Raw genomic sequence first — 23,768 nt, 5'->3', positions numbered from 1 at the left:
ACATGAGGAGAGACTCCTCTACATAGGGAAAGGGAAGGAAAGGATGGAAAAAACTTCATTTTGTGGCTTGGGTGCCAGCTCAGCTACAGTGGAACAGAGCAACAGATATATTACTAAGGTTTCTGACTCCAGACCCTGGCTCCTGGACAGCATCTCTGGACCTGCCTAAGGCCTGGAAGAATTTGCTGCCCTTAAGGGAAGGACATAAGCCTGGTTGGTTTTACCACATGCTAATTGTAGAGCCCTAGGGCCTTGAGTGAACATAGCCAGTAGTCAGCTAGTGGTTCCAGTTGGTACTGGTTTTAGGTCCAACCCAGTTCAGTCCCAGTAGTGGTGGCCACGGGGGTAGTTGTGTAACCTCTCTTCCAGCTCCAGGCATCTCAGCACAGAGAGAGATAATCTGTTTGTTTGGGACAAAGTAAGAAAAAAGAACAAGAGTTTCTGCCTGGTAGTCCAGAGAATTTTTCTGGATTTTATCCAAGACCACCAAAGTGGTACACAGAAAATCACAGAATAACATTGTAATTGTGGTGTGTAAACTATGCATAAGTTAAGTAGAAAGACAAAAAGATGAACTGATCCAAATATCTGCAACAACTTTTGAAGACATAGATAGTACAATAAAATATAAACAGAAGCAATAGAAAGTTAAAAAGTGGGGAGATGAAGTTAAAATGTAGAAGTTTTATCAGTTTTCTCTTTGCTTGTTTATGTAATCAGCATTAAATTGTAATCAATTTTTTTTAAATGGGTTATAAGACACTATCTGCAACCCTCATGGTAACCTCAAGTCTAAAAACACACAACAAATACACAAAAAATAAAAAGCAAGAAATTAAATCATACCACTAGAGAAAATAATCTTCACCAAAAGGAAGATAGGAAGGAAGGAAGGAAAGAAAGAAGAGAAGACCACAAAACAACCAGAAAACAAATAACAAAATGGCAGGAGTAAGTCCTTACTTATTAATAATAACATTAAATGTAAATAGACTAAAGTCTCTAATCAAAAGACATAAAACATGGCTAAAAGGATGAAGGAGCAAGACCTGATGATCCGTTGCCTACAAGAAACACACTTCACCTATAAAGGCACACAAAGACTGAAAACAGAAGGGATGCAAAGAGATACTCCAAGCAAATGAAAACCAAAAAAGAGCAGGAGTGGCTATACTAATATCAGACAAAATAAATTTCAAGACAAAAACCATAAAAAAAGAGACAGAGGGAGTTATTATATAGTGATAAAGGGGTCAATTTAACAAGAAGATATAACAATTATAAATATATAGGCACCCAACACTGGAGCACCCAGATATATAAAGCCAATATCATTAGAGCTAAAGAGAGAGATAGACTCCAACAGGATAACAGCTGGATAATTTAACACCCCACTTTCAGACCCTGAAACAGATCATCCAGACAGAAAATCAACATAGGAACATCAGACTTAATCTGCACTATAGACCAATTGGATCTAATAGATATTTACAAAACATTTAATCCAACAGCTGCAAAATACACATTTTTCTCCTCAGCACATAGATCATTCTCAAGGATATATCAGATGTTAAGCCACAAAACAAGTCTTAAAACATTCAAAAAATTGAAATAGTATCAAGTATATTCTCTGAACACAATGGAATAAAACTAGAAGTCAATAACAAGAGGAATTTTGGAAACTCCACAAACACATGGAATGTAAACAATATGCTCCTGAACAACTGGTTGGTCAATGAAGAGATTAAAAGGGAAACTGGAAAATTTCTTGAAACAAATGATGATGGAAACACAACATACCAAAACCTATGGGTTACAGCAAAAGCAGTTCTAAGAGGTTAATTTATATAGCTCTAAGTGCCTACATCAAAAAAGAAGCAAACCTTCAAATAAACAACCTGAAAATAAATGCTTGAAGCAATGGATATCCCATTTACTTTGATGTAGTTATTACACATTACATGACTGCATCAAAATATCTCATGTAACCCATAAAAATACACACCTATTATGTACTCACAAAAATTAAAAATTAAAAAATAAGAAGCCTACAGTTAATGAAGTTGAAATGCCAGAAATTCTCTGGAATGACAGGAAGGAGTCCAGAGGCTCAGGGAAGTGGATCTATTGGAATGGATCTAGTCTATCTGTTGGATCTGTTGGAATGGATCTAGTCTATGTGCAAGCTGCTGGGAGGCCCAGGGGGACACTCCCTTCAATCCAGGTATTAGGAAATGTTTTGATGAGTTGTGGGAGGAGGGCAGGATGCTTAAGAGCTCTGTAGTGGCTATTCTTTATAGATCAGTGATGACAGTGGGGCATGATATAATCCCATAGTTCTCAAATTTTGTGTATTTCAGGATCACCTAATGGGCTTGTTAAAGCAGTCTGCCATGCTACTACTGGTGGTAATTAAAGTAATCATGATATGTTGACAGATCCTATTCCTGTGCCCCTTTCCATGGTGCACCTAAAATATACGAGCAATCCAATCCCAGAATCCCATTTGGAAGTTCTATTTTATGGGGCCAATTCAATGTCAGTAAGTGTCCCAGCAAGAAATAGATAACACTTAAAATGGAAGACTTGGAGAAAGGTTTAGTAAAGAAGCTATTTACAAAGATGTAAGTGGGTGAAAAGAGACCACAGGGGTGTTTGGTACCATGAGGCTATTAAGAACATGGTTAGACTGCAAAAAATTTCTCCGGTTCTGTAGGATATCTGTTCACTCTGATGATAGTTTCTTTTGCTGTACAGAAGCTCTTTAGTTTAATTATATCCCATTTGCCAATTTTTGCTTTTGTTGCAATTGCTTTTGACATTTTCATCATGAAATCTTTTCCTGTGCCTATGTTTTGAATGGTATTGCCTAGAGTTTCTTCTAGGGTTTTTATAGTTTTGGGTTTTACGTTTAAGTCTTTAATCCATCTTGATTTCATTTTTGTATGAGGTGTAAGGAAAGGGTCCAGTTTCAGTGTTCTGCATACGGCTAGCCAGTTTTCCCAGCACCACTTATTAAATAGGGAATCCTTTCTCCATTGCTTATTTTTGTCAGGTTTGTCAAAGATCAGATGGTTGTAGATGTGTAGTCTTATTTCTGAGATCTCTATTCTGTTCCATTGGTCTGTGTGTCTGTTTTTGTACCAGTACCATGCTGTTTTGGTTACTGTAGCCTTGTAGTATAGTTTGAAGTCAGGTAGCATGATACCTCCAGCTGTGTTCTTTTTGTTTAAGATTGTCTTGGCTATTCCACTGCGGCCTGTCAGGGAGTGAGGGAAAGGGAGAGCGTCAGGTTAAATAGCTAATGTGGATGGAGCTTAATACTTGAGTGAGGGGTTGATAAGTGCAGCAAACCACCATGGCATATGTTTACCTATGTAACAGACCTGCACATCCTGCACATGTATCCCAAAATTTAAAATAAAATAAAATTTTTTTAAAAAGAACATGGTTATATTCCTAAATCTAAAAAGGAAAAACAGGGGATAGCTCAGCAAACCTGGATAGGAGAGTCATGGAGAAACCACCTTGAAAGAAGTTAAAACCATTAGTTGAGGGATGTATCCAGGTTGAGGAACACAGGGAGACAACAGAGGAGAAGAACCTCAACTTAACTCTTCTCCCTGCTCTAATGTCCTCAGAAGCTCCCTTGTGCCTAAACCCAGTCAGAAGCTAGAAGGTCAGCAACCTCACTGATGTAACCCACCAAGATAGGCTTCCTAGGGCAGAGAATAGAATGGAAAAGAATGGAATGTGTGTCTGAAGGGACAAGCTTGTAATATCCTTTTCTCAGGTGGGTCTTGACACATTTTTGTGTCAAAGTTAGGTAGGTCTCAAAATGAATTGAGTGATGTACAATCTTTTGATATTCTCTGGAAGAGATTGCACAAGATTGAAATGACCACTTCCTTCGATGCTTGGAGGAATTAGCTGTTCATGCCCTTTGAGCCCAGAGAATGTTTTGTGGGAAGATTTTCAATTCCTGATTCCATTTCTTTAATAGCTTTAGAATGACTTTCTATTTTTTATTTCTTTGTGCACCCTGGTCAGTTAGATTTTTAAGAAATTCATCCATTTCCTCTAAACTAAATTTTTGGCATAAGGTTCTTATTATTTTCTTTTTGGTGTCTGCAGGCTCTGCAACTGGTTATGTGTACCTTTTTCCTTTTTTCTTTTTCTTTTTTTTTTTCTGGGACAGAGTCCTACTCTGTCACTCAGACTGGGGTGCAGTGGTGCAATCTTGGCTCACTGCAACCTCGGCCTCCCAGGTTCAAGCAATTCTCCTGCCTCAGCCTCCCAAGTAGCTGGGATTACAGGCATGTGCCACCATGCCTGGGTAATTTTTGTATTTTTTTTAGTAGAGACAGGGTTTTACCATGTTGTCCAGGCTTCTCTAGAACTCTTGACCTCAAGTGATCCCCCCCGCCTCAGCCCCTTTTTTCTTTTTTTTCATTTTCAGTTCAGGAGAGTTTTAGCTTAATTATAGGCTACAGAACCAACTTTGGGCTTCATCTATCCTTTCTAATATTTACTGTTTCCTATTTCTCTAATCCTAGCTCTTTATTTCTTCCCTTTACTTTCACTGGGCTTAATTTGCTAGAGTGGAATGCAGAGGGATGAGTATTCCAGGAAGGCAGAAAAACTGTGCCAAGTCTTGGAGCTAGGGATGAGTGGGGAAGGGACATGTTCAACCATTCTAAGCCATTCCCTCCCCACCTCCCAGCTCTCAGATATGTGCCCCTCGCAGGAGGAGCCCAGGAATGGGCCAAACACCTCACTTATTTGCTCTGAGGGCCACCCCAGCCCTCCCATCAACAGCTCTAGAAACCCAATGGTCCTTCCTGGAAACACGGGGCCTGCATCAATCAGAGGTGTTTGAACCATGTCCCTCTGGGCCTGAGGGGCAGAAGGGGTCACAATATATAATGTAAGGAGCCCCTGTCATCAGAAATCTGACTTAATCTGTTTCAGATATTAGACTTCCACATAAAAGTTGACTTGGAAAAAGACTTCTGCCGCTAAACAAAAGTTGAAACTGCCTTGGTGATAAAATATAAGCAGACTAGCTTTCTCTTCTAGCTTTCCCTCTCATTTCCCATAAGATTTTGGTCAAGTTATTTAATCTCTCTGCATCCGTTTCCTCTTCTATGAAATGGGCATGATAATAATGGTATGTACCTCCTCAAGCTAAATATATAACGTGAACAGAGTCCTTAGCACAACACTCTTTCTCTACAGGAGTTAATTTTCATGTTTTTCTCTTTCCTGTTGGAGAAAGTAAGAAGAAAACAGCTCCTTTATGGCTTCCCATGGTGAATGGCTGGGGCGTGTCTGTGTCCCTTTTTCCTCTCTGGCTCCTTGTGGCCTGGACAGCCAGAAGGAAGCCATGCTGTGCTGCTTCAGCCCTCAGCTTCCCTCTTGCATTTCCTAGAAAAGTCTTTGGTGCCCAGCTCCAGCTCAGCAGATTCAGGATCCCCCTTCATCATGACTTGGTCAACGCCCTGCTCAGGCCAAGGTCGTCTGAGAGTTCCAAGCCCCTCCACTCCCTATAAAAGGCTGGCAGAACAGCCAGAGGAGCAGAGAGGCAAAGAAACATTGTGAAATCTCCAACTCTTAACCTTCAACATGAAAGTCTCTGCAGTGCTTCTGTGCCTGCTGCTCATAACAGCAGCTTTCAACCCCCAGGGACTTGCTCAGCCAGGTAAGTCACCTCCCTTCGTCTCTCCCTCTCTTTCCCTCTGTTTCTCTATTCAAGGAAGACCTAAGCCCGAGTGCTCCCCCACTTTTTTTTTTAGATCGAGTCTCATTCTGTTGCCCAGGCTGAAGTGCAGGGGTGCGATCTTGGCTCATTGCAACCTTCACCTCCCAGGTTCAAGCGATTCTCTTGCCTCAGCCTTCTGAGTAGCTGGGATTACAGGCACCCACCACCATGTGCAGCTAATTTTTGTATTTTTAGTAGAGAAGGGGTTTCACTATGTTGGCCAGGCTGGTCTCAAACTCTTGACCTCAAGTGATCCTCCAGTCTCGGCCTCCCAAAGTGCTGGGATTACAGGCGTGAGCCACCAGGCCCAGCTAAGTGCCCCACTTCTAAGCCCACCAGAATAGTAAGGCTCCTCAGAGGTTCACTTTAACATCTAATTTTAAAGATAGAAAGCTGAAGCCCATGTTGGAGGCAGAAGGGACCCTAGCCATCCACCTCCAAGTTATTGCAGAGCAAGAATGAAACCTAAGCTTCTGACTCCAGATTTAGGGCCTTTTCTTTGACCTCATCTGATCGTCCCAAACTCTGCAGATCTGGGACCACGCCCAGGACCTTTCCCCACTGGCCTTGCCCGTGGCCTCCCCTAGATGGCTGTGACATGTCTCCACCATGCAGCTGAGCCTTTGAGATCCTGAGGCACATGTCACAGGTCCCACCTCACCTCAGGGTTTGGGTGGGAGAGCTGGGCTTGGGGGTGAGTAAGATCTACTTCTTCCTCTTTGCTTTGCATCCCGTACAGATGCTCCCTGCTGTATTCAAGCTGAGAAAAGCCTAACACATCCTCAAAGTCTTTTTCTTTGTAACTATTTCTAGATGCACTCAACGTCCCATCTACTTGCTGCTTCACATTTAGCAGTAAGAAGATCTCCTTGCAGAGGCTGAAGAGCTATGTGATCACCACCAGCAGGTGTCCCCAGAAGGCTGTCATGTGGGTAGAAAAATCCCTGCTCACCTGGCTCCTCCCCATCCCCACATTCCCCAATCCAAAGTTCTGCCCCAGGAGACAGACGTCAGACTGACTTGAGATCTTACTTAGGATGAGATCTAGCCAGACTATGTGATGCAAATCCTCCAATTTTGGCTGCACAACAGGTCCAAAGAGGACCTATAATTTCCCACACCTTGTTTCCTGGATGGGCACCAGCCCACACCCTTTAGCAGATGCCAGGATCAGTTTCCCAGGGGCAGCAAGAGCAGTGGCTGCCTCCAGAGACCCCTTCTGTCCACACACCTCCCGCCTCCTGTCCTGGAGGGGTGCCCCTTCACCTGTAGTAGGTGGACCAGGCAGGTTTAGAACCCAGTTTGTCATCTCCTGGGTAAACCCTCAAAGGGTTCCATCTAACTGTGCCAGATCTCCTTCCTCCACAGCTTCAGAACCAAACTGGGCAAGGAGATCTGTGCTGACCCAAAGGAGAAGTGGGTCCAGAATTATATGAAACACCTGGGCCGGAAAGCTCACACCCTGAAGACTTGAACTCTGCTACCCCTACTGAAATCAAGCTGGAGTACGTGAAATGACTTTTCCATTCTCCTCTGGCCTCCTCTTCTATGCTTTGGAATACTTCTACCATAATTTTCAGATAGGATGCATTCTGTTTTGTGATTCAAAATGTACTATGTGTTAAGTAATATTGGCTATTATTTGACTTGTTGCTGGTTTGGAGTTTATTTGAGTATTGCTGATCTTTTCTAAAGCAAGGCCTTGAGCAAGTAGGTTGCTGTCTCTAAGCCCCCTTCCCTTCCACTGTGAGCGGCTGGCAGTGGGTTTGTCTTCGGTTCCCAGGGGTTGAGAGCATGCCTGTGGGAGTCATGGACATGAAGGGATGCTGCAATGTAGGAAGGAGAGCTCTTTGTGAATGTGAGGTGTTGCTAAATATGTTATTGTGGAAAGATGAATGCAATAGTAGGACTGCTGACATTTTGCAGAAAATACATTTTATTTAAAATCTCTTACACAGTGGTGTTTTCTTCAGGAGTAACTGCCAACCAGTAGGGGCTCTCAGAGGTGTGGGTGGATGGCATGCCAGTGGAAGGCGGATGTACAGAGGCCCTGGCCATGGGGCTAGCCTGGCTCATCTGAGTTTCAAGGAGGGCCTGCCTCACCAGCCCAGGCTGTTCTGGAACAATGGCTCCAGTCCCCAGCATGGGCGCTCCTGGCTCGCAACTCATCCGTTTCATATTCAGTTCATTTCTTTCTTTAAAACCACACTCCTGCCAAAAGTAAACCCATCCCTCCCCCTCTAGTCTCCCACCCCAATCTATGCCTCCCCACTCCAAGCAGCAAGTGATTCAGACTTCATGTGCACCTGACACTCAGAGGGAAACCAGATGACCAAGTCCTAGTGAGCCTCAGGATTGGTAGGGAAGAGGGGGCTTGGGCCGAATGGACTTTAGAGGATGGGGAAGTGTGGCCATAGCAAAGATTCTTTTAGGGGAGGTCCAAGATAGCAATGTGGGGAGAGTGCCTGGGGGGAATATCCCCAAACGGTCAGATATGGGGTTCCAGAATGTAAAAGTTGGAGACATGTAGAAAGGAAAGTTGAGGGCAGGTTCTAGAGGAATTAGAATATCAGGGTGGGGAGTTTAGACTCAGTTCTGAAGGCAGGAGGAAGGTGTGAAGGTTTTTGAGTCATCCAGAGGGAAGAATGGATGCCAGGAAGACTAGCTATTGGCTGTGGATAAGGTGGAGTTGAGAAGGGAGGGCGGAAAACAGCCTACTGCAATAGTCCAAGCAAGAGAAAATAGGGGCTGAAGAAAAGCAGTCATGGGGGTGGAGAAGAGGAGGCAGATTAAGAAGACTGGGCCAGATGTGTGACAGGGGGCAGTCATAAGGGCTAAAGAAGGGAAGTCATGGGGGTGGAGGGGAGGAGGCAGATTAAGAAGACTGGGCCAGATGTGTGACGTGTTGAATGGGGAATGAGGGAAACACAGCATGAGACCTTTGCCCTCTAAAAGTGATCTTTAAAGGTGTGCCAACCCCAAGACCTAGAAACACTTCCTTCCTTGGCTATTCTTCCTTGAATCACACGTTGTACAAATTGAAGCTTGTGATTGTCCCTTTTAAAGCGTTGGCCCTGCTCTTCCTATATGTCCACCGAGGGTTTATCCTGCTCTTCCCAAGACAGCCTCACTCCTCCAGATAAGCTGGGTGGGCATCTCAATCAGACCCAGAACCTACCCATGCCTGGACACCCACTGAGATCTTCCTCAAGAAGAGATGGGCACTGCTGACAACAGCAGGGCCTGTCCCCCAGATCTGGTACCACACTGCATCAGGCAGTACACTTGGCAATGTGGGACACCTGGAGGAGTTGTCCTAGGAGGCAACAGCTCTAGGCTCTAATGCCAGATCTGCCCCTGAATTGCTGCATCTCTCTTTAGCCCTCAGTCACCTCATCTATAAAATGGGTTTAGCAACATTTTACAGGCAGACAACCTCACATGATCCCCTCCAGCTAGGGCAGTTGTGATTTGGTGATAACATCACCCCCCCCAAGCCCTCTGGGCAGGGCAGGGAGAAGAAGAGTCCTGCACCCAAATGTGGACCCAGCTGTGAACCCCAGCTTTCTGTTCCACTGTACCACTCCTGGCAGCCAAATCTGGAGGCAGAGAATCTGCACCACCACCCCGACTCAAAGCTTACACCCCAGGACAAAGGCAGTCACTGAGAGCTAGTGAGTCACTTATTAGCCCAGTTCCCCTGGCACCAGGTGCAACACATCTCCCTCCTCCTGACCCATCCTTCAGCCCCTGGCTCCCACCTCTCAATGCCAATCAAGTTTTCACTCTGAAATCCAAGAGACCCAGAGGGTTGGGGGTTGATGATTGTATAATTTAAATGTTTAAAGTGCAACAACATAGCTTATCAAGACCAAGCAGATCCTCTGTGACCTAGCAAAAGCAGGGCAGAAGGAATGGTGTAGGGCTGGTAGTTTGGGGGACAGGTGAAGCCACGTGGTTTCCAGAGCCCACAATGGAAAGAAATCTGCTCATTTTATTTTTGACGGGCAGTGCCTCAGCATTTTTCTGTGCCTCTGAACCCATCCAACTGTGTCCAAGGCGCAGGCCTCTTTGCCTCTCTTCAGCTTGAATCTGTGAACAGAGAATAAGAGAGAAGGCTGAGCCACCCAAGCCACTACCGGGTGGGCAAAGCACAAGCCCCACCTCCTCCGGCTGCCAGGTCCCCTAAACTGCTCTTGCTGGGCCTTGGGCTCCCCTCTGTAAATGAAGTTGCTGCACAGGATGTGTGGTTTGCACGCTGGGGAACAGCCAAAGCACCAGGAGCTTATGAATTGAACTTCCTGGACCCCTCTCCTGGTTTCAGTTTGGTGTATCAGGGTGGGGCTGAAGAGCCTGAAAACATTCTGACGATTAGGTGGGATGAGAAATTCCCATCCTGGAATAGCTCTCTGCACCAACTTTAATGTTTCTGTGTCCATCTGGGGCCTTACTTGTTGCGTTGGACTCATGTGTTTGTGTGTGTGTGTGTGCGCGCACGCGCCTTGTGTGTGTGGGTGTGTATTTTTCTCTTCTGATCTGTCTACTTCCTAAACTGGACTATTGTCCAATCTATAGACCAACTCTATCTCTTACTCTCTGGTTGATCTTAGACAAATATCTCTACCTTCCTGAACCTCACTTTTCATGATAACAAAAATATGTGCCCCAAGAGGATCGACAGAGAGAATATGCATGAAAAAGCCTTAAAATACTGACTGGTATGTGAAAGCTACTCCAATTAAGTTTGTAAAGACCCTGTGATGCAGCTATGTTTATGACCCTTCACAGATAAGGAATACAGAAGGATACACAGATAATTCAGTACAAAGGAGTTACCTGTCCACGGTCACCCAAGACTATGGGTTCCAAATCCAGAGGCAGGAACTAATCCTGGTTCCCTTCCTCTTTCCAGTGCACAATAACCCCTCATGCTTTTGTTAAGCCTCTGAGCTCATAATGCTGGGATACAATACTTGGCACCTTGGAGTTTCAGGAAACACAAGTCACTGCAGGAGCACAGATGCATCCTTCCTCACACCTGCTAGGAAGCTCAGCGCTCCCTCTAGCGCCCAAGTGTGGCTTGCACCCAGGTGCTGGCAGCTCTGGGTTTAGAAACCTTATTCCGGTAAAATACTGTCATCTAGTGTCTACTCTTGTAATTCCAGGCTGGCGGGGTTCTGTTCTCTAGGGAGAGATTGAGCAGGTGATCACTTACATTAAGCCCTCATTGGAGCAGATGGAGCTGGTATTTCTGTAACACAGGATTGCCCTCAGGGAAATCTCTTGCTCCGCAAATGAGAAGCAACATCTGGAGAAGGGTACCTGCACTAGAAGAGAAACACAAATGATGGTTTGCATCCATTTCTCAACCTCTCACCTGTAGCACAATTTTTAAAAAACAAAAACAAAAAAAGCCTCCCAGGACAAGCCCTGGCTTGGGGACCACATCCAGACGGTGCCGGCATAGCTCTGTCTCATCAGCCACCTTGTTCTGGGGCTAGGTAAAGAGTCAGAAGATTGGGGTTCAGATCTGAGCTCCCCGCACCCCAGCTGAGTGGCCCTGAGGAAGATGTGCCTTCACCCTGGCCCCAGACTTCCCATCTGTAAAATAAAACTTTTTGGAGCCTGGTTTCTAAAGGCTCATCCAGTTTTGGTATTTCACCACATGTGCATGGTTCTGCCCCAGTATTCATGTCCAAGGGCTCTGGACCCCACACCCTGGGGACCTGGTTAGTCTGATGCAGGACACAGTGGTCCACAGTTCACAGACCTGATCTGGGGAAGATTAGGAATTGTTCGAGGAGTCCAAACTGATGAGATGACAAGGGAAGAGCTCCCAGGAACTAGCTAGCTGCCCTACTCAGTCTCTTGAATCCCCTCCTGCCCTGGTCCTTAGCTCTTTCCCAGCTCCCAACCCCCACTCTGTCCATTTGTGCATTCTCCTCCCACACCACATCCCACAAGAGACCTGCATTCCAATCCCAGCTTCTTTCTCCTAGTTTTTCTGTTTGCACCCCCTTTCATGCCTCTTACTAGGTTGGTATTCTCCAAACAGTCTTGGAGGGCAGACATCATCAACTCCATTTCACTGATAGAGAAAGTAGAGTTTGAGAGCTAAAGTGACTTGCCCAAGAGTGACCAATTGTTAGAGCCTGGTCTTGGCTTCTGACTCTACTTGGTGTCTGTCACACTGTAGAAGCTACACCCAGGCTCTCCTCTGGGCCTTGGGCCTCGGGCCTCCCAGCTTTACCCGAGTAACCTCACAGGTTCCCTTCTTTGGGTCTGGATGAAGCAGAGCCTCCTTGTACTGCAGCTGTCAGTTCAGTTCTCTGTGTTTGCCCCAACTCATGGTTCTCCTACTAGCCCTCACCCCCAGCCTGTCCAAGTTCACTACTCCTCCTCTTTAGGTAGGAAGAGGGGAGATAGAGTTGGTGAGTTCAAAGAGAAGCCTGCTCCAACCCCAGAGTGGCTGACCATGTTTCTGCCCTCCCCAGAGAGAAGCAAAATGATGCCTGCCACACTCACTGCTCTTGCTGTCCACATCTTCTGGCCACATCCCAGCTAGCAGCAAGCACACCAGGGCTGTGGTGATGATCTGCATGTCTTCTGGTCTGGCTTGGGCCTTCCTGGAGCAGCTTTGATGAGCCTGGTGAAGCTAAGAGCTCACCACTGTGCCGTCCTGCAATGCTGAGGGCTTTTATTTGAAAAACTCCACCCAAAACTCCAGGCCATGGTGGGAGCCACAAGTGGGAAGCCATAGGGACAGGGAACAGTTGCTCACACCCAGTGACCATGTGGTAAACTCCTTTCCCCACCTCTCCTGGGTGGTATTCGTGGTGGTGATGGATTGATAGGTTGCATTGGGAACTTCCCCAAGTGTGGGAGCAGATAAGAATCTTGAAAAAGTGCGTGGGAACTGTCCTGGTTGAGTGGGAAGCAAAGAAAAGTGAGTGAGAGGAAGTGGCCTGTGTGTGGCTTGTCCAACCCTACGTCATTCCATCCAAGTACTACTGCTTCAGGGCAGAAGAGTCTGGACCTGAACAGAGATACACCTGCATTTGAATCCCAGTTCTGCAGAGGAGGGATTACATAAACTTACCCAAATGAATATTCACACAAAATGCAAATAGCAATACATGTCTCAAGGATGTGCGATAAGAATTAAATAACATTCTCTATGTCCAGTGACTGGCCTAGATATTTGCCATTTCTATTTTTTCTATTTTTTTCAATCCTCAACACTTTTCAATAGCTTATTCTGTTCTAGGTCCTTGGTTAGCCCCAGGGAAGGCAGTTACCAATGAGGAGCACTGCCTGACCTCAAGCCACTTCTCTTCAATTCACAGATAAACAAGTGAAAGCCACCCAGTGTAAGCACGGAGATAGATGTGTTATATTGGGGTTACAGAGAGGACTGAGAGCTACTCAGCAGCATCTGAGAGTCCTGCCAGGGGAATTTTCCCTTTTTGTTTTTTTTTTTCTAGAGTCTCACTCTGTCACCCAGGCTGGAGTGCAGTGGCACAAACTCACTGCAGCCTCAAACTCCTGGGCTCAAGCAATCCTCCAGCCTCAGCCAGGGAATTTTTCCTTTTTGTTTTTTTTTTTTTCTAGGGTCTCATTCTGTTGCCCAGGCTGGAGTGCAGTGGTGCAAACTCACTGCAGCCTCAAACTCCTGGGCTCAAGCGATCCTCCCACCTCAGCCTCACAAGTGGGTGGAACTATAGGTGTGCACTACCTGGCCCAGATAATTTTTTTATTTTTTATTTGCATAGAGATGGAGTCTCACTGTGTTCCCCAGGCTGGTCTTGAACTCCTAGGTTCAAGCAATCCTGCCTCGGCCTCCCAAAGCGCTGGGATTACCAGTGTGAGCCACTACCCCAGCCAGGAGAATGTTCTTTAAGCAATATCTCCTGTGTGCTGATGTGGAGAGGGGAAAGCTAAGTAGAGGCAGGGTCTTCTATGAGGACAACAAGGCATAAGGGAGCACACTTCATTTCAAATCATCAGGAAAAGCAGAAGTGTAGGGTCCAAGGAGAGTGACAGGAGTGAGAGAGTGGTTGCAGAGAGATGTGGCTGTACAGCTACAGAGAAGACTGGGTCATAAAGATGTATGCAGTACTTGGAATAAAGAGTACTGCATAGTAGGTGCTCAAGAAAAAGTAGCTGAGCCGAATCTAGGCATTGAAATCATGAAGCCTGTGTGCATTATATAGAGTGATGGCTAGACTGATCTACTCTGATTGTGCAGTCTTTAGCTCAAAAACCTGCAGTGGCTCCACACCATCAATTGGATGGAGCACCGAGCTACTCACCTGGACATTTGTGGTTCTTCATGTCATGCCTCAGTGGATGCCAGCACATTCGGGTAATTGCAATTCTTGATTGCAAGTAACTGCCACTTGCTGTACTATCTCCGGGATTTTGCTCCTGCTGTAACCTCCACCTGCAGAGCCCACCTCTCTGTCTCACTCTCTGAACATCCTACCCATTGCAAATGTCATTGTCTCCACAAAGGCACTTCTGCCATATCTAGCAGATAGGATCTCAGCCTCTTGTGAGAACCCTCATGCCTGGATCGCCATACAATTCCTGCAACACTTTCCTTTAGCCCACACTCCAAACATGGAAATGTCCAAGTTGAAAGGGCTCTTCCAGACTATCTACAACAGTGGCTCTTGAAGCTTTTTGGGAGAGCTTTTGTAAAAATCTGAATATCTTAGTCCCATTTCAGAATGAGAATCAAAACACATGTGCATGTACATGTTGGAAAGAAAAAATTTTCAGGTAATTTTCTCAGACACCAGAAGATAAGAATCACATATCTCGTATAATCACTTCATATTATGATGAAATGAGAGGAAAGTAACTTATCCAAGGTCATGTTGACCTCAGGGACAATGGAACTTGAGCCCTGGTCTTTTGACCTTCATGTGCAGCTGCCTCTGAGAACACACTTTTTGCACAGTCCACAACTAACTTCCTCTGCTCAGCCCAACCAAGTACCATTTATCCTTTCAACTGCTTCCTGCCACCTGAAAAGTGGTTGAAACCACAAACTGCTGTTGTTTCTATCCTATTCTCTTTGTCCTTAGAGATGGATAAATACTATGTGCTATTCATCCTACTATGCGCTATGCATCCATCTTTTTCTTTCAACTTTTATTGTAAGTTCCAGGGTACATGTGCAGGGTGTACCATTTTCTTTATCCAGTCTATCATTGATGGGCATTTGGGTTAATTCCACGTCTTTGCTATTGTGAAGAGTGCTGCAGTGAAGGTTCGTGTGCCTGTATCTTTATAATAGAATGTTTTATATTCCTTTGGGTATATACCCAGTAGTGGGATTGCTGGGTCAAATGGCATTTCTACAAGAGATGAATACTTTTTTATTCCTTTACCATAGCGTGTCAGGAGAGAGAGAAGATGCAAGTGGGTGGTCAATCAGCCAAATGTAACTGTAGGTCCTTTAGATGTAGGAAACAGACAGGGGGAAATGTGGCCACCTTGGAAATTCTTTGTTCTTCCCCTCCTCCTGGGGTTGCTGCCTAGCCCAATCAAGAAGGGAAACCGGGCTGCCCACTCCACCACCCCCTTCCCCTCCCCCCACCTCCCTGTGGCCACAGTCAGACCAGCACAGGCAAAAAGAGAACAGCAAGATTTAGTCATGCTTTTCCTTTCCAGGCTCCCTCAGCACATGGAAGGAACTGGCTGGAGGCTCTTATCACACAGGAACTTAATGTTTCTCATGGGTATCTCTTCCACCCCAATGTGACTGTCAAGGACACAGACTTCTCTAGGCTCTAGCACAAAGGCTAGGACCAAGTAGTAACTCAATTAAACAGTTGTGTAACTGAACAAGCTGGAACAGATGGCATAGGATGGACTGATGTATAAGAGATGCTCTCAGAATAAACACTGAACCAGTTATTCATATGAACACATTTCTTCGTTAGAAATTTGAAAATCAGAACTGCTTGGAGATAGGTTTTCTTAATCATCTTTTATGAAATAAGTACCTATTACAGAAGACAGGTAGAGACCAGATAGAGTTCAGCCCATGCAGCTGCCTCTTAAGACATCTCCTCCAGCGGCGCCCAGTGGTGTCTGAGGGTGTCCAGGAGTGTTCCAGCCCTCTTTCCTCCTCCTGGATGGCCCGAGTGGCCTGGGGCTTGACCCTGCCTGCTTGCCTTGCAGTTAGAGTTCAGCCTGATCCTTGCAGATCAGGGCATAGAAACTGACAAGGGAGAAGTCATTTGCCCCGCAACATACAACCACAGAAATACTGGTCTTGCTTTGTCCAGCTCTGGGGTCAAGCCTTCTGAGTTCCCTCACTTAGGGAGGAAGCAAGCTATAGAGGAAATGCAGGATAGTCAGACACAACTGGGTCAGATCTCAGCTCCACCACTAGAGCCTAGGCAAGTAATTTACACTTTCTGAGTCTTTGCTCTCTCATTGTAAGCTCCACAGCTAACTGGACTTGGCACAACTCTCCTCATTGTTTTTAAGATAAACTCCCCAGGCTGAGGCAGGAGAATCGCTTGAACCCGGGAGACAGAGGTTGCAGTGAGCCAAGATCGCACCACTGCACTCCAGCCTGGGTGACAGAACAAGACTCCAGTCTCAAAAAAATAGAGTAAAATAAAATAAAAATCGATAAATCAATAAATAAACTCCCCAAACCTTAAACACATTTATTTGAGGTTATCCAAAGGATCAAGTGAGATTTAAGAGGAGGGAGTGGAGAGAAAAAGAAAAAGTTGAATCATTCAAAATCATTGTGGAGCACCGAATATGTACCAGACACTGGGGATACCGCAGCGGGACAAGACAAACATGGGCCCTGGTATTGGGAATTGTGGTAAGTCAAGGTTAGTGTTTCGAGGAGACAGACAATGTCCTGTGAGCTGCAGAGTGTGCGGAAATGCTCACCACGGGGCCGGACACATGGTAGATGCTCAATGAAACTGTGTCCTTTTCCCCTCGATCCTGGACCATTCTCAGCATCAGCACATGAACCCAGGCAGTGCCACCCTCTCCCCTACTGGGACCCATTTCCTGGTCTCTTTCCCTTCTCATCTGGTGCTGCTTGAAACCCACACCAAGCCTTGTTTCATTGCCCACATGAGCAGGGTGTCCTCTTGAGTCCTCAAGTCTGCACCAGACCCCCTACCTACTGCAAGCACAAGTTCAAATCCACAGCAAGGACCCGAGCACCAAAAAACACCTCAGGATTCAAAGCCCTTTCTCATGTTTTCCAGCACCTCCTTATACTCTGCCCACATTCCCTTTCCCCCTGTGTTTTCCCCTGACATTTAGCACTTTTTTTTAAGGAGGCCTCTCGTATTTACATATCAGAAACAATGTGAAGGAGGCATGGAGAACCCCTCATGGCAACAGGAAAACTGAGGGGTGCCCCAAAGGATGTCACAGGCACCCAGCTTTTCAATGTGCTGCTGATTCTGACACAACATGGCCCACCATGCTCAGGGTGACATGCAACTGACTTGGTTGGTCTCACAGGGTCCTGCACAGCACAGTCGGCAGACTTGCAGCCACACAATCCCGCTTGTTGTCTGCACATACACTGGGATTTACTGCCCCTTCTGCCTGGAACACTCTTTCCTGCTTTTATGTGCCTAACTTCTTGCAGGCTGTCCAACTCAGAGCTCCCAAAGTGAACCCAGCCCACTCCTCACAGCGGGTATCTCACACTAGTGTAATTTCGTAGTGGTTCACACTCCCTCCTGTCTAGAAGCTCCCAGAGAGCAGAAGTCCCTCTACTATGGTCAGCATTTCATGCTGCAGCGTTTAACACTGCACTGATGTGCAGCAACTATTAGCTGGAAAAGAGAGAAGGAGAGATTTTAACATCACTATGGCTGAGCTGATGTCACAGAGGAGAAATGAAGACCCTGGAGGTTAGCAGACAGACAGGAGTTCACACAGATTGCCTGGATCAGAATCAGGATAACGAGCTCTGGCCAAAATCCTGTGCTTGGTTATACTGCACTGTGCAGTAGAAGACTGCAATTTCCATGTGTGCTAAATGGGCACCATTTGACACGTAAGATTCCAGTGACAGATTGCAGTTCAACAGTGTCTTCATTCATTCATTCATTCATTCATTCAGCAAACACCTTTCAGCTGGACCTGCAAGGATGAAGGCAGGATTTATCAGGAGAGGAGAAGGAACAGGGGCTAGCATGGTGAGCAGTGGTTATGAGGGTGCGGTCTGAAGCCAGAATGCCCTGGTGCCCAGTCCCAGCTTCCCTGAACGCTATTTGCGTAACTTCTTTGAGTTACTTAACCACTGAGCCTCATCTATAAACAGGGATAATAATAGCATCTGCTTATAGGCTTGTTGTGAAAATTAAATATAAAGTACTTAGAATAGTGCCTGACATATTTCTCCGGGAAAATGGGAACAGTGACATCACTGTATGAAAGTGGGTAGGCTGCTGTCTTCAGAGCTTGGGGGTGTGTGAGGCTGCATGGCAAGGGGTGGCTAGAAATGAAGGGTGAGGAGGGCTGGGTTCAGTTGTGCAAGATCCTGTTTACTGAGCTTTGCCTTGACCCTGTTGGCAATAGAGGGCCTGAGCTAACCTTTTGCTCAGGACAGAGGATGGCCCGATATGTGGTGAGGGCTGAGGGCTGGTGCCAAAGGCTAGGACAGATTGAAAGGAGGCAGCCAGGATGGGGAGGCTGGGAAAGAGCTCCGGTGAGAGATGAGGAGGGTTGAGGTTGTGTATGGGAGCATGTGAAAATCTGGATATGAGCTGGCTCTGCCACCTGCTGTCTGTAGGATTTGGGCAAGTTCCTCTCTCTAAGCCTCAATTTCCTTACCCAAAAAGTGGGAAGGTTGGCCTAAATCAGCGACTCTTGCCCTTGAAATGGGATTCTTACATGGATCATTCAGGAAGCTTTGGTCAAAAAGACACATGCTTGAATCCCGCTCTAGATGCCCATATTCTAAATGCAGGTCAGCCTTTTCCAAATGAAAAGGCTTCTCATATAATCCAATCCCACCATTTCTCTACCCTGTCAAAAGCCCCTAACCTGGATGGGCACTGGGACTCTCTCTAGCTTGGCATTTATTGACTCTCAGGATCTCCAAGCAAGGGCAGACTCCTGCCCACCAGCCATGCTCAAAGCACCACACTTGCCCATCCCTGCTGGGACCGGCAGTCGGATCTGGCCTGTTAACAGCAAACACTCATGCGGAGGGGGCCTGCTGGGGAGGTTACCAGAAATGCCCCTTCCCCTTCTAATGAGGCTCAAAGGCACTGAAACCTAATGGGACTGATCCTGGCCTTTGAGGTATTTAGGTCCCTCACCCACTCTGAGAACCACACTTGCAATCCTTCCATCTGAAACTCAGCAAGCACCTTGAACTGGGAATGTGTTGTGAACTCTGCACTGTGGTTCTTGAGCTGTTTGATGCTGTATCAAAAATATTCACCTTGCAACAACTCTGTGAGTATCCAAGGGGTCCCTGGGGTCAGGCATACGCCATATACAGCTTGGTGCCCAGGAGTACACCGGATGAAAGTGTCCTTTCATCTTCTCCCTCCTGGACCCCACTCCCGTAGAGCAGGAAGAGCCCTTAGGAAGACCTGGGGTAGACCGGGTCATATTACAGATGAGTAGCCTGAGGCTGAGAAAGAAAAAGTGAATTGTCATGTGGGGACTTGGTAACAGGACCCTGGAGACAGCCTTCCTCTTAATTCCCAGGCCAGGCTCTTTGTCTTGTGATTTGCTGGCCATGTGCTGATATCTGGAGGGCTTGCTATGGACAGAGAGAAGGTGAGGATGCTGAAGTTCTGCAGGATTCCCACAGCCCACCTAGAGGCCAGGACACAGTGACTTTGCAGGGAGTGGTGGGGGGAAAGCCCCTACATTTTCACCCCACAGAGCAAAGATGCCAGGGGCAGGAAGTGGCAGCATTGACTTCAAAATATGCCCACTAAAACCAACAAGGCCACCCATCATTGAGGTGACACACCCACAGGCTACTGGGAAAGTCCCCCAAGGAGTCCTTCCCTTTCTGGGGTGGCAGGTGGAACAGCCTGGGACACTCCATGGCTCACAGCCCATTTCCCAATGCATCGTAGGCTGACAGTCCTGGGATTCCATCTGTCCATGTCTCTCAGGACTGGCCCACTTCGTAAGAAGCCCCCATCACCTGGTCTGGCCTCCTGGGCTCTGGAGTGAACTAAATTGACCACAGATCCCCCAGTAAGCTCAAACTGTTCAACCTCAGCAACTGAAGCTGAGCCTCAGACACACCATCCAGCACCTGGCCTCCTGGCCTTCTTCTCCATCCTCTGATGGCGTGCTATCCAGACATCCATATTTTAATCCAGGTTGCCACCCATTAGTACCTGGTCAATTCTGCTTATCACCCTAAACCTCTGAGTCATCATCTGTTAAACTGGGTTTACAATGCCTCTGTCTCCGGAATGTCGTAAGGACTATATATGGAACTACATGCAAAGGCTAGAATTTCTAGCACAGAGCCTGGCTCAGAGGTTGTGATTTCTCTGTGTTCTGTGTTTCCTCCCTGCCTGCTTGGTTTGCCTGAGGCATCTTTATAGCTGCTCTCAAGAGCTGATTCTAAGTGAGTCAGGTCCTATTTCTCAGCTGTGGCTGGCTAGCATTGCTTCCTTGGAAGAGTGTGAGTTTCAGGAACCAAGTTTACAAGGGAGCACCTGAAGTCAGGACTGCTGCCTGCCAGATGTAACTAGACCCTGCAGTCTGTGTTCCACCCACCCTGTGACCCTGACCAAGACAGGTGACATAATTTACATGGTTCAGTGCAAAACGAAAATGATGACTCTCTTCTTCAAAAACTAAGAATTTCAAGACAGCACAAGTTAAATGCCATGAAACCAGGCATTACTACTGTGTTACTCTCTGGAGTCACCTCTGCCCTGGCCTGCAAGGTAACTTTCCAGAATCCTACTGTTATGGTTTTATTGGCCTGTTAAAGTCCTTGACATAAAGATATATCCTAAATGAGTCAGAGAGATGCATTTCACTTCCCCCTAAAATAGCTCCAAGTGGCACATCAACCCTCAAGTCATACAGCACCCCCAGCTACTCTCCCCTGCTCCCCAGCGGAATCAAAGGCCAGAGCTGCTGTCAGCAAATCAGATCTAAGGTGGGGCAGAAGGGATTGTGGAGAAGGGACAGATGTGAAAAACATGAAGGCATTCATTCTGCTGATCTGGATTCCTTCTCGGCCACTGTTTCCAGCCAGAGCTAATCTCAACTAAAGACTCCTTGTACCACCCAGATATGGCATGATTCAGCAATGGGTTGTGTTGGGTGCCCAGCACAGTGTCTTGCATAATAAGTAAGGGCCTCAATTAAAGGAATCTGTCACCAGTGTCCTCTGCAACCTCTTCTAGCCACCTTCAATGGATGGGTCCTCTGATATCCAGCTGTGACAAAGCAGGCAGATGGCTCTGAACACCCTACACCCCGTCTCCTAGGCCCTCTTGTACATGGCCATAAACAGCACTGGGGAAAGAAAAAGGAAACAGGGAAGCTGGCTTTTGTACTGGCTCTCCCACCCTTGGCCTCTGTCTATATCAGTGTCCTCATCCATAAGAGGTGGATTTTAGTCTTTTTCTAGCTTAGGTGACCAGAGGTTGTGAGCCTCACAGAAGACAATGACTGGATGGAAGTGGTGTTTGGCTGAGCAGAAGGTTATCAACACTACCATCCTTCTACCATGACTGCCTCTCACTCACCTTCCTTCCCAGCCAAGAGATTGAAATAATTCATGCCACTCTCTCCAGTTTCTCACCTCTCACTTTCTCAACATGCTGCAAACTGGCCTCTGCCCCCTGCTACATCACCAAAACTGCAATGGCATCACCAGTCAACTGCCTGTTGCAAATCCAAGGCCCCCCTGGCTGTCATCTCGCCTGACCTCTCAGCATCCTTGATCTGTTGACCATTCCTTCCTGAAACATCCCTTGCCATGGTTTTCATGGCCCTCCTGGTTTTCCTTCAACCTGTATGGCTGTTACTCTGAGACTGCTTAGGGGCTTCTCGTCCTCTGTCCACTCCTTAATCTTGATGTTCCCCTATCCCTCTGTAGCATTAAGATAGTTAATAGCTAATATTTACTAAATGCTTCCTGTGTGCTAGGTAGTTCTCTAAGCACTTCACATGCATTAATGTGTCAAATCTTCTAAAGCCCTGGAAGTAGATGTTATCATTGGCCCACACTTTGCAGATGAGAAAACTGAGGCCCAGGGTTGTCTGAGATTACTTAGCTAGTCATCAGGGAGGTGGTATTTAAACACAAGCTGTCTGCCTCCAGAGTTCTGAACCCATCCTCCACATCGCCTCTCAGCAGACTTGTTCCTGAATGCTGTCCAAACATTTTAGCTTATCCTGCAAGGTTCCTTCTAATCTGGCCACAACCTACACCACCTATAACATCATATACAGAGGATGTCCCCTAGGCCGAATTTCACACCGTTCCACCTGACACATCTTGCTCTTTGCCTGTGCTCCTCCTCTCTCTCTGGGGAATAAACTTCTCTTTGTTTTATCAGCTAATGAGCTTCCACTCTTCTGACAACCCTTGTTCAAAATTGCCTCCTCTGTCACAGAGGCCTTCTCCACCTCTTCCCAACTCTCCCTCTTCTCTGAGTGCCAGGCACTTTGCTCTTCTCTCTGTGGTTATGCATATTGCCTTATAATGTAATTCATTCATTCCCATGCCTGCCATCTTGGCCAGACTCTGAGCTCCTTGCCTAACACAATGCATGGATGTAATAAGCATTGGCGAATGCTGAATGAACATGTAAATGAACGAATGAGCTGGCGCACATCTACACAGCACCTGAGACTTTCACCTGGCCTACTCCGTGTTTTAACAAACTGAGCCAAAAAACAAAACACAAAAACCCTAAGCCTTTACACCCACATCTATACAGGCTGTTACATGCATGCAGCGACACATGCATGCACACATTCCCTCCTGAGCCCTCATTCACTTCCTGGCTCAGCTCCCTTAGGCTGTCTTAGCCTTCAGGCCATTCTCCACATCTGCACAGGCTTCCAGGCATCTGAAAATCCTGCCTTTCTTACAATGTGTCATCTCAATTCTGCAAGGACTGTTTTCCATTCTTCCATAATATCCATTGCATTTCATGGGGCCTAACAGTTACAATCTCACCACAAAGTCATGTACCATGTCAGACAAGACAGTCTCCAAGCAGAAATCAGTGGCTACCAGTTGTCATAACAGTCCTTTATATGTTCACAATGACTTGTGGCTTCCTTAGCCCCTTAGACCCATTTGTAACTTTGAGCCTTTCAACCAGGTATGGAATAGTTAATATAAATCTACTTTATAAATAAGGAAATCGAGACTCATACAGATTAATATATCTCTGTCTCACACACACACCCCTCCACCCAAATGCCCTGGGCAAAGTATTGGGCTGAGTGTTTAATAGGTAGCTAGTGATGGTTCACTGTGTCTTCTCTTTCCCCAATGGGTCTGAAGTCTCCTATTGGAGAACCCATCAGACTCCACATGATTCTGTTAATATATGGTCTTATCTCCCCAACCACAGCCCCTCAAGCCCGAAAGACTGCTTGTTCCACATTGAAGTAGGTCCATGCCAGGTGAACATGCGATGGGTCAAAGCCATGTAATAAGATAGGTCTCCTCCAAAGGCCTGCAAAGGAGCATTTCTTTTTAGCATCCACAAAAGTATTTCCCAGGGCAAGCCTCTGCCAATGTCTCCCCTGTGTAAACAAGTAAGCAGGTGAATGCATTCTGGCTTTACTAATTCAGGTACATAAACAGAAAGGCAAGATGAATTTAAGATTATTATTAAATAATTGTGGTTCTCTTACTTTCAACCATATATAATTCTTCTAACAGTATTATCGGGTTGAAGGTACTTAGAAGATATGCTTTAATGGAGGTTTTTATCAGCATTTGTAATTAGCCAAGCAATTGTGAGCACTTTAAAGT

General features: G+C 46.2%; 2 protein-coding genes across 2 annotated transcripts; one reads left to right on the top strand and one right to left on the bottom strand.

Moving 5' to 3' along the window:
- Positions 1-5,278: 5,278 nt before the first annotated feature.
- Positions 5,279-7,711, top strand: CCL13 (C-C motif chemokine ligand 13). Its single transcript, XM_016932006.3, has 3 exons — positions 5,279-5,701; positions 6,575-6,689; positions 7,130-7,711. The coding sequence occupies exons 1-3, from the start codon at positions 5,626-5,628 to the stop codon at positions 7,233-7,235; spliced, it is 297 nt and encodes a 98-aa protein (XP_016787495.1). The 5' UTR covers positions 5,279-5,625; the 3' UTR covers positions 7,236-7,711.
- On the bottom strand, positions 7,680-12,567 carry CCL1 (C-C motif chemokine ligand 1). Its single transcript, XM_003315525.5, has 3 exons — positions 12,287-12,567; positions 10,977-11,088; positions 7,680-9,853 (listed from the first exon to the last, which is right to left on the bottom strand). Exons 1-3 carry the CDS (start codon positions 12,360-12,362, stop codon positions 9,751-9,753), a joined length of 291 nt encoding a protein of 96 aa, XP_003315573.2. The 5' UTR covers positions 12,363-12,567; the 3' UTR covers positions 7,680-9,750.
- Positions 12,568-23,768: the final 11,201 nt, after the last annotated feature.

This window comes from Pan troglodytes, chromosome 19 (genome assembly GCF_028858775.2).
Source record: "Pan troglodytes isolate AG18354 chromosome 19, NHGRI_mPanTro3-v2.0_pri, whole genome shotgun sequence".
Lineage (NCBI taxonomy): Eukaryota > Metazoa > Chordata > Mammalia > Primates > Hominidae > Pan > Pan troglodytes.
This window is presented reverse-complemented; position numbering and strand designations above follow the sequence as displayed.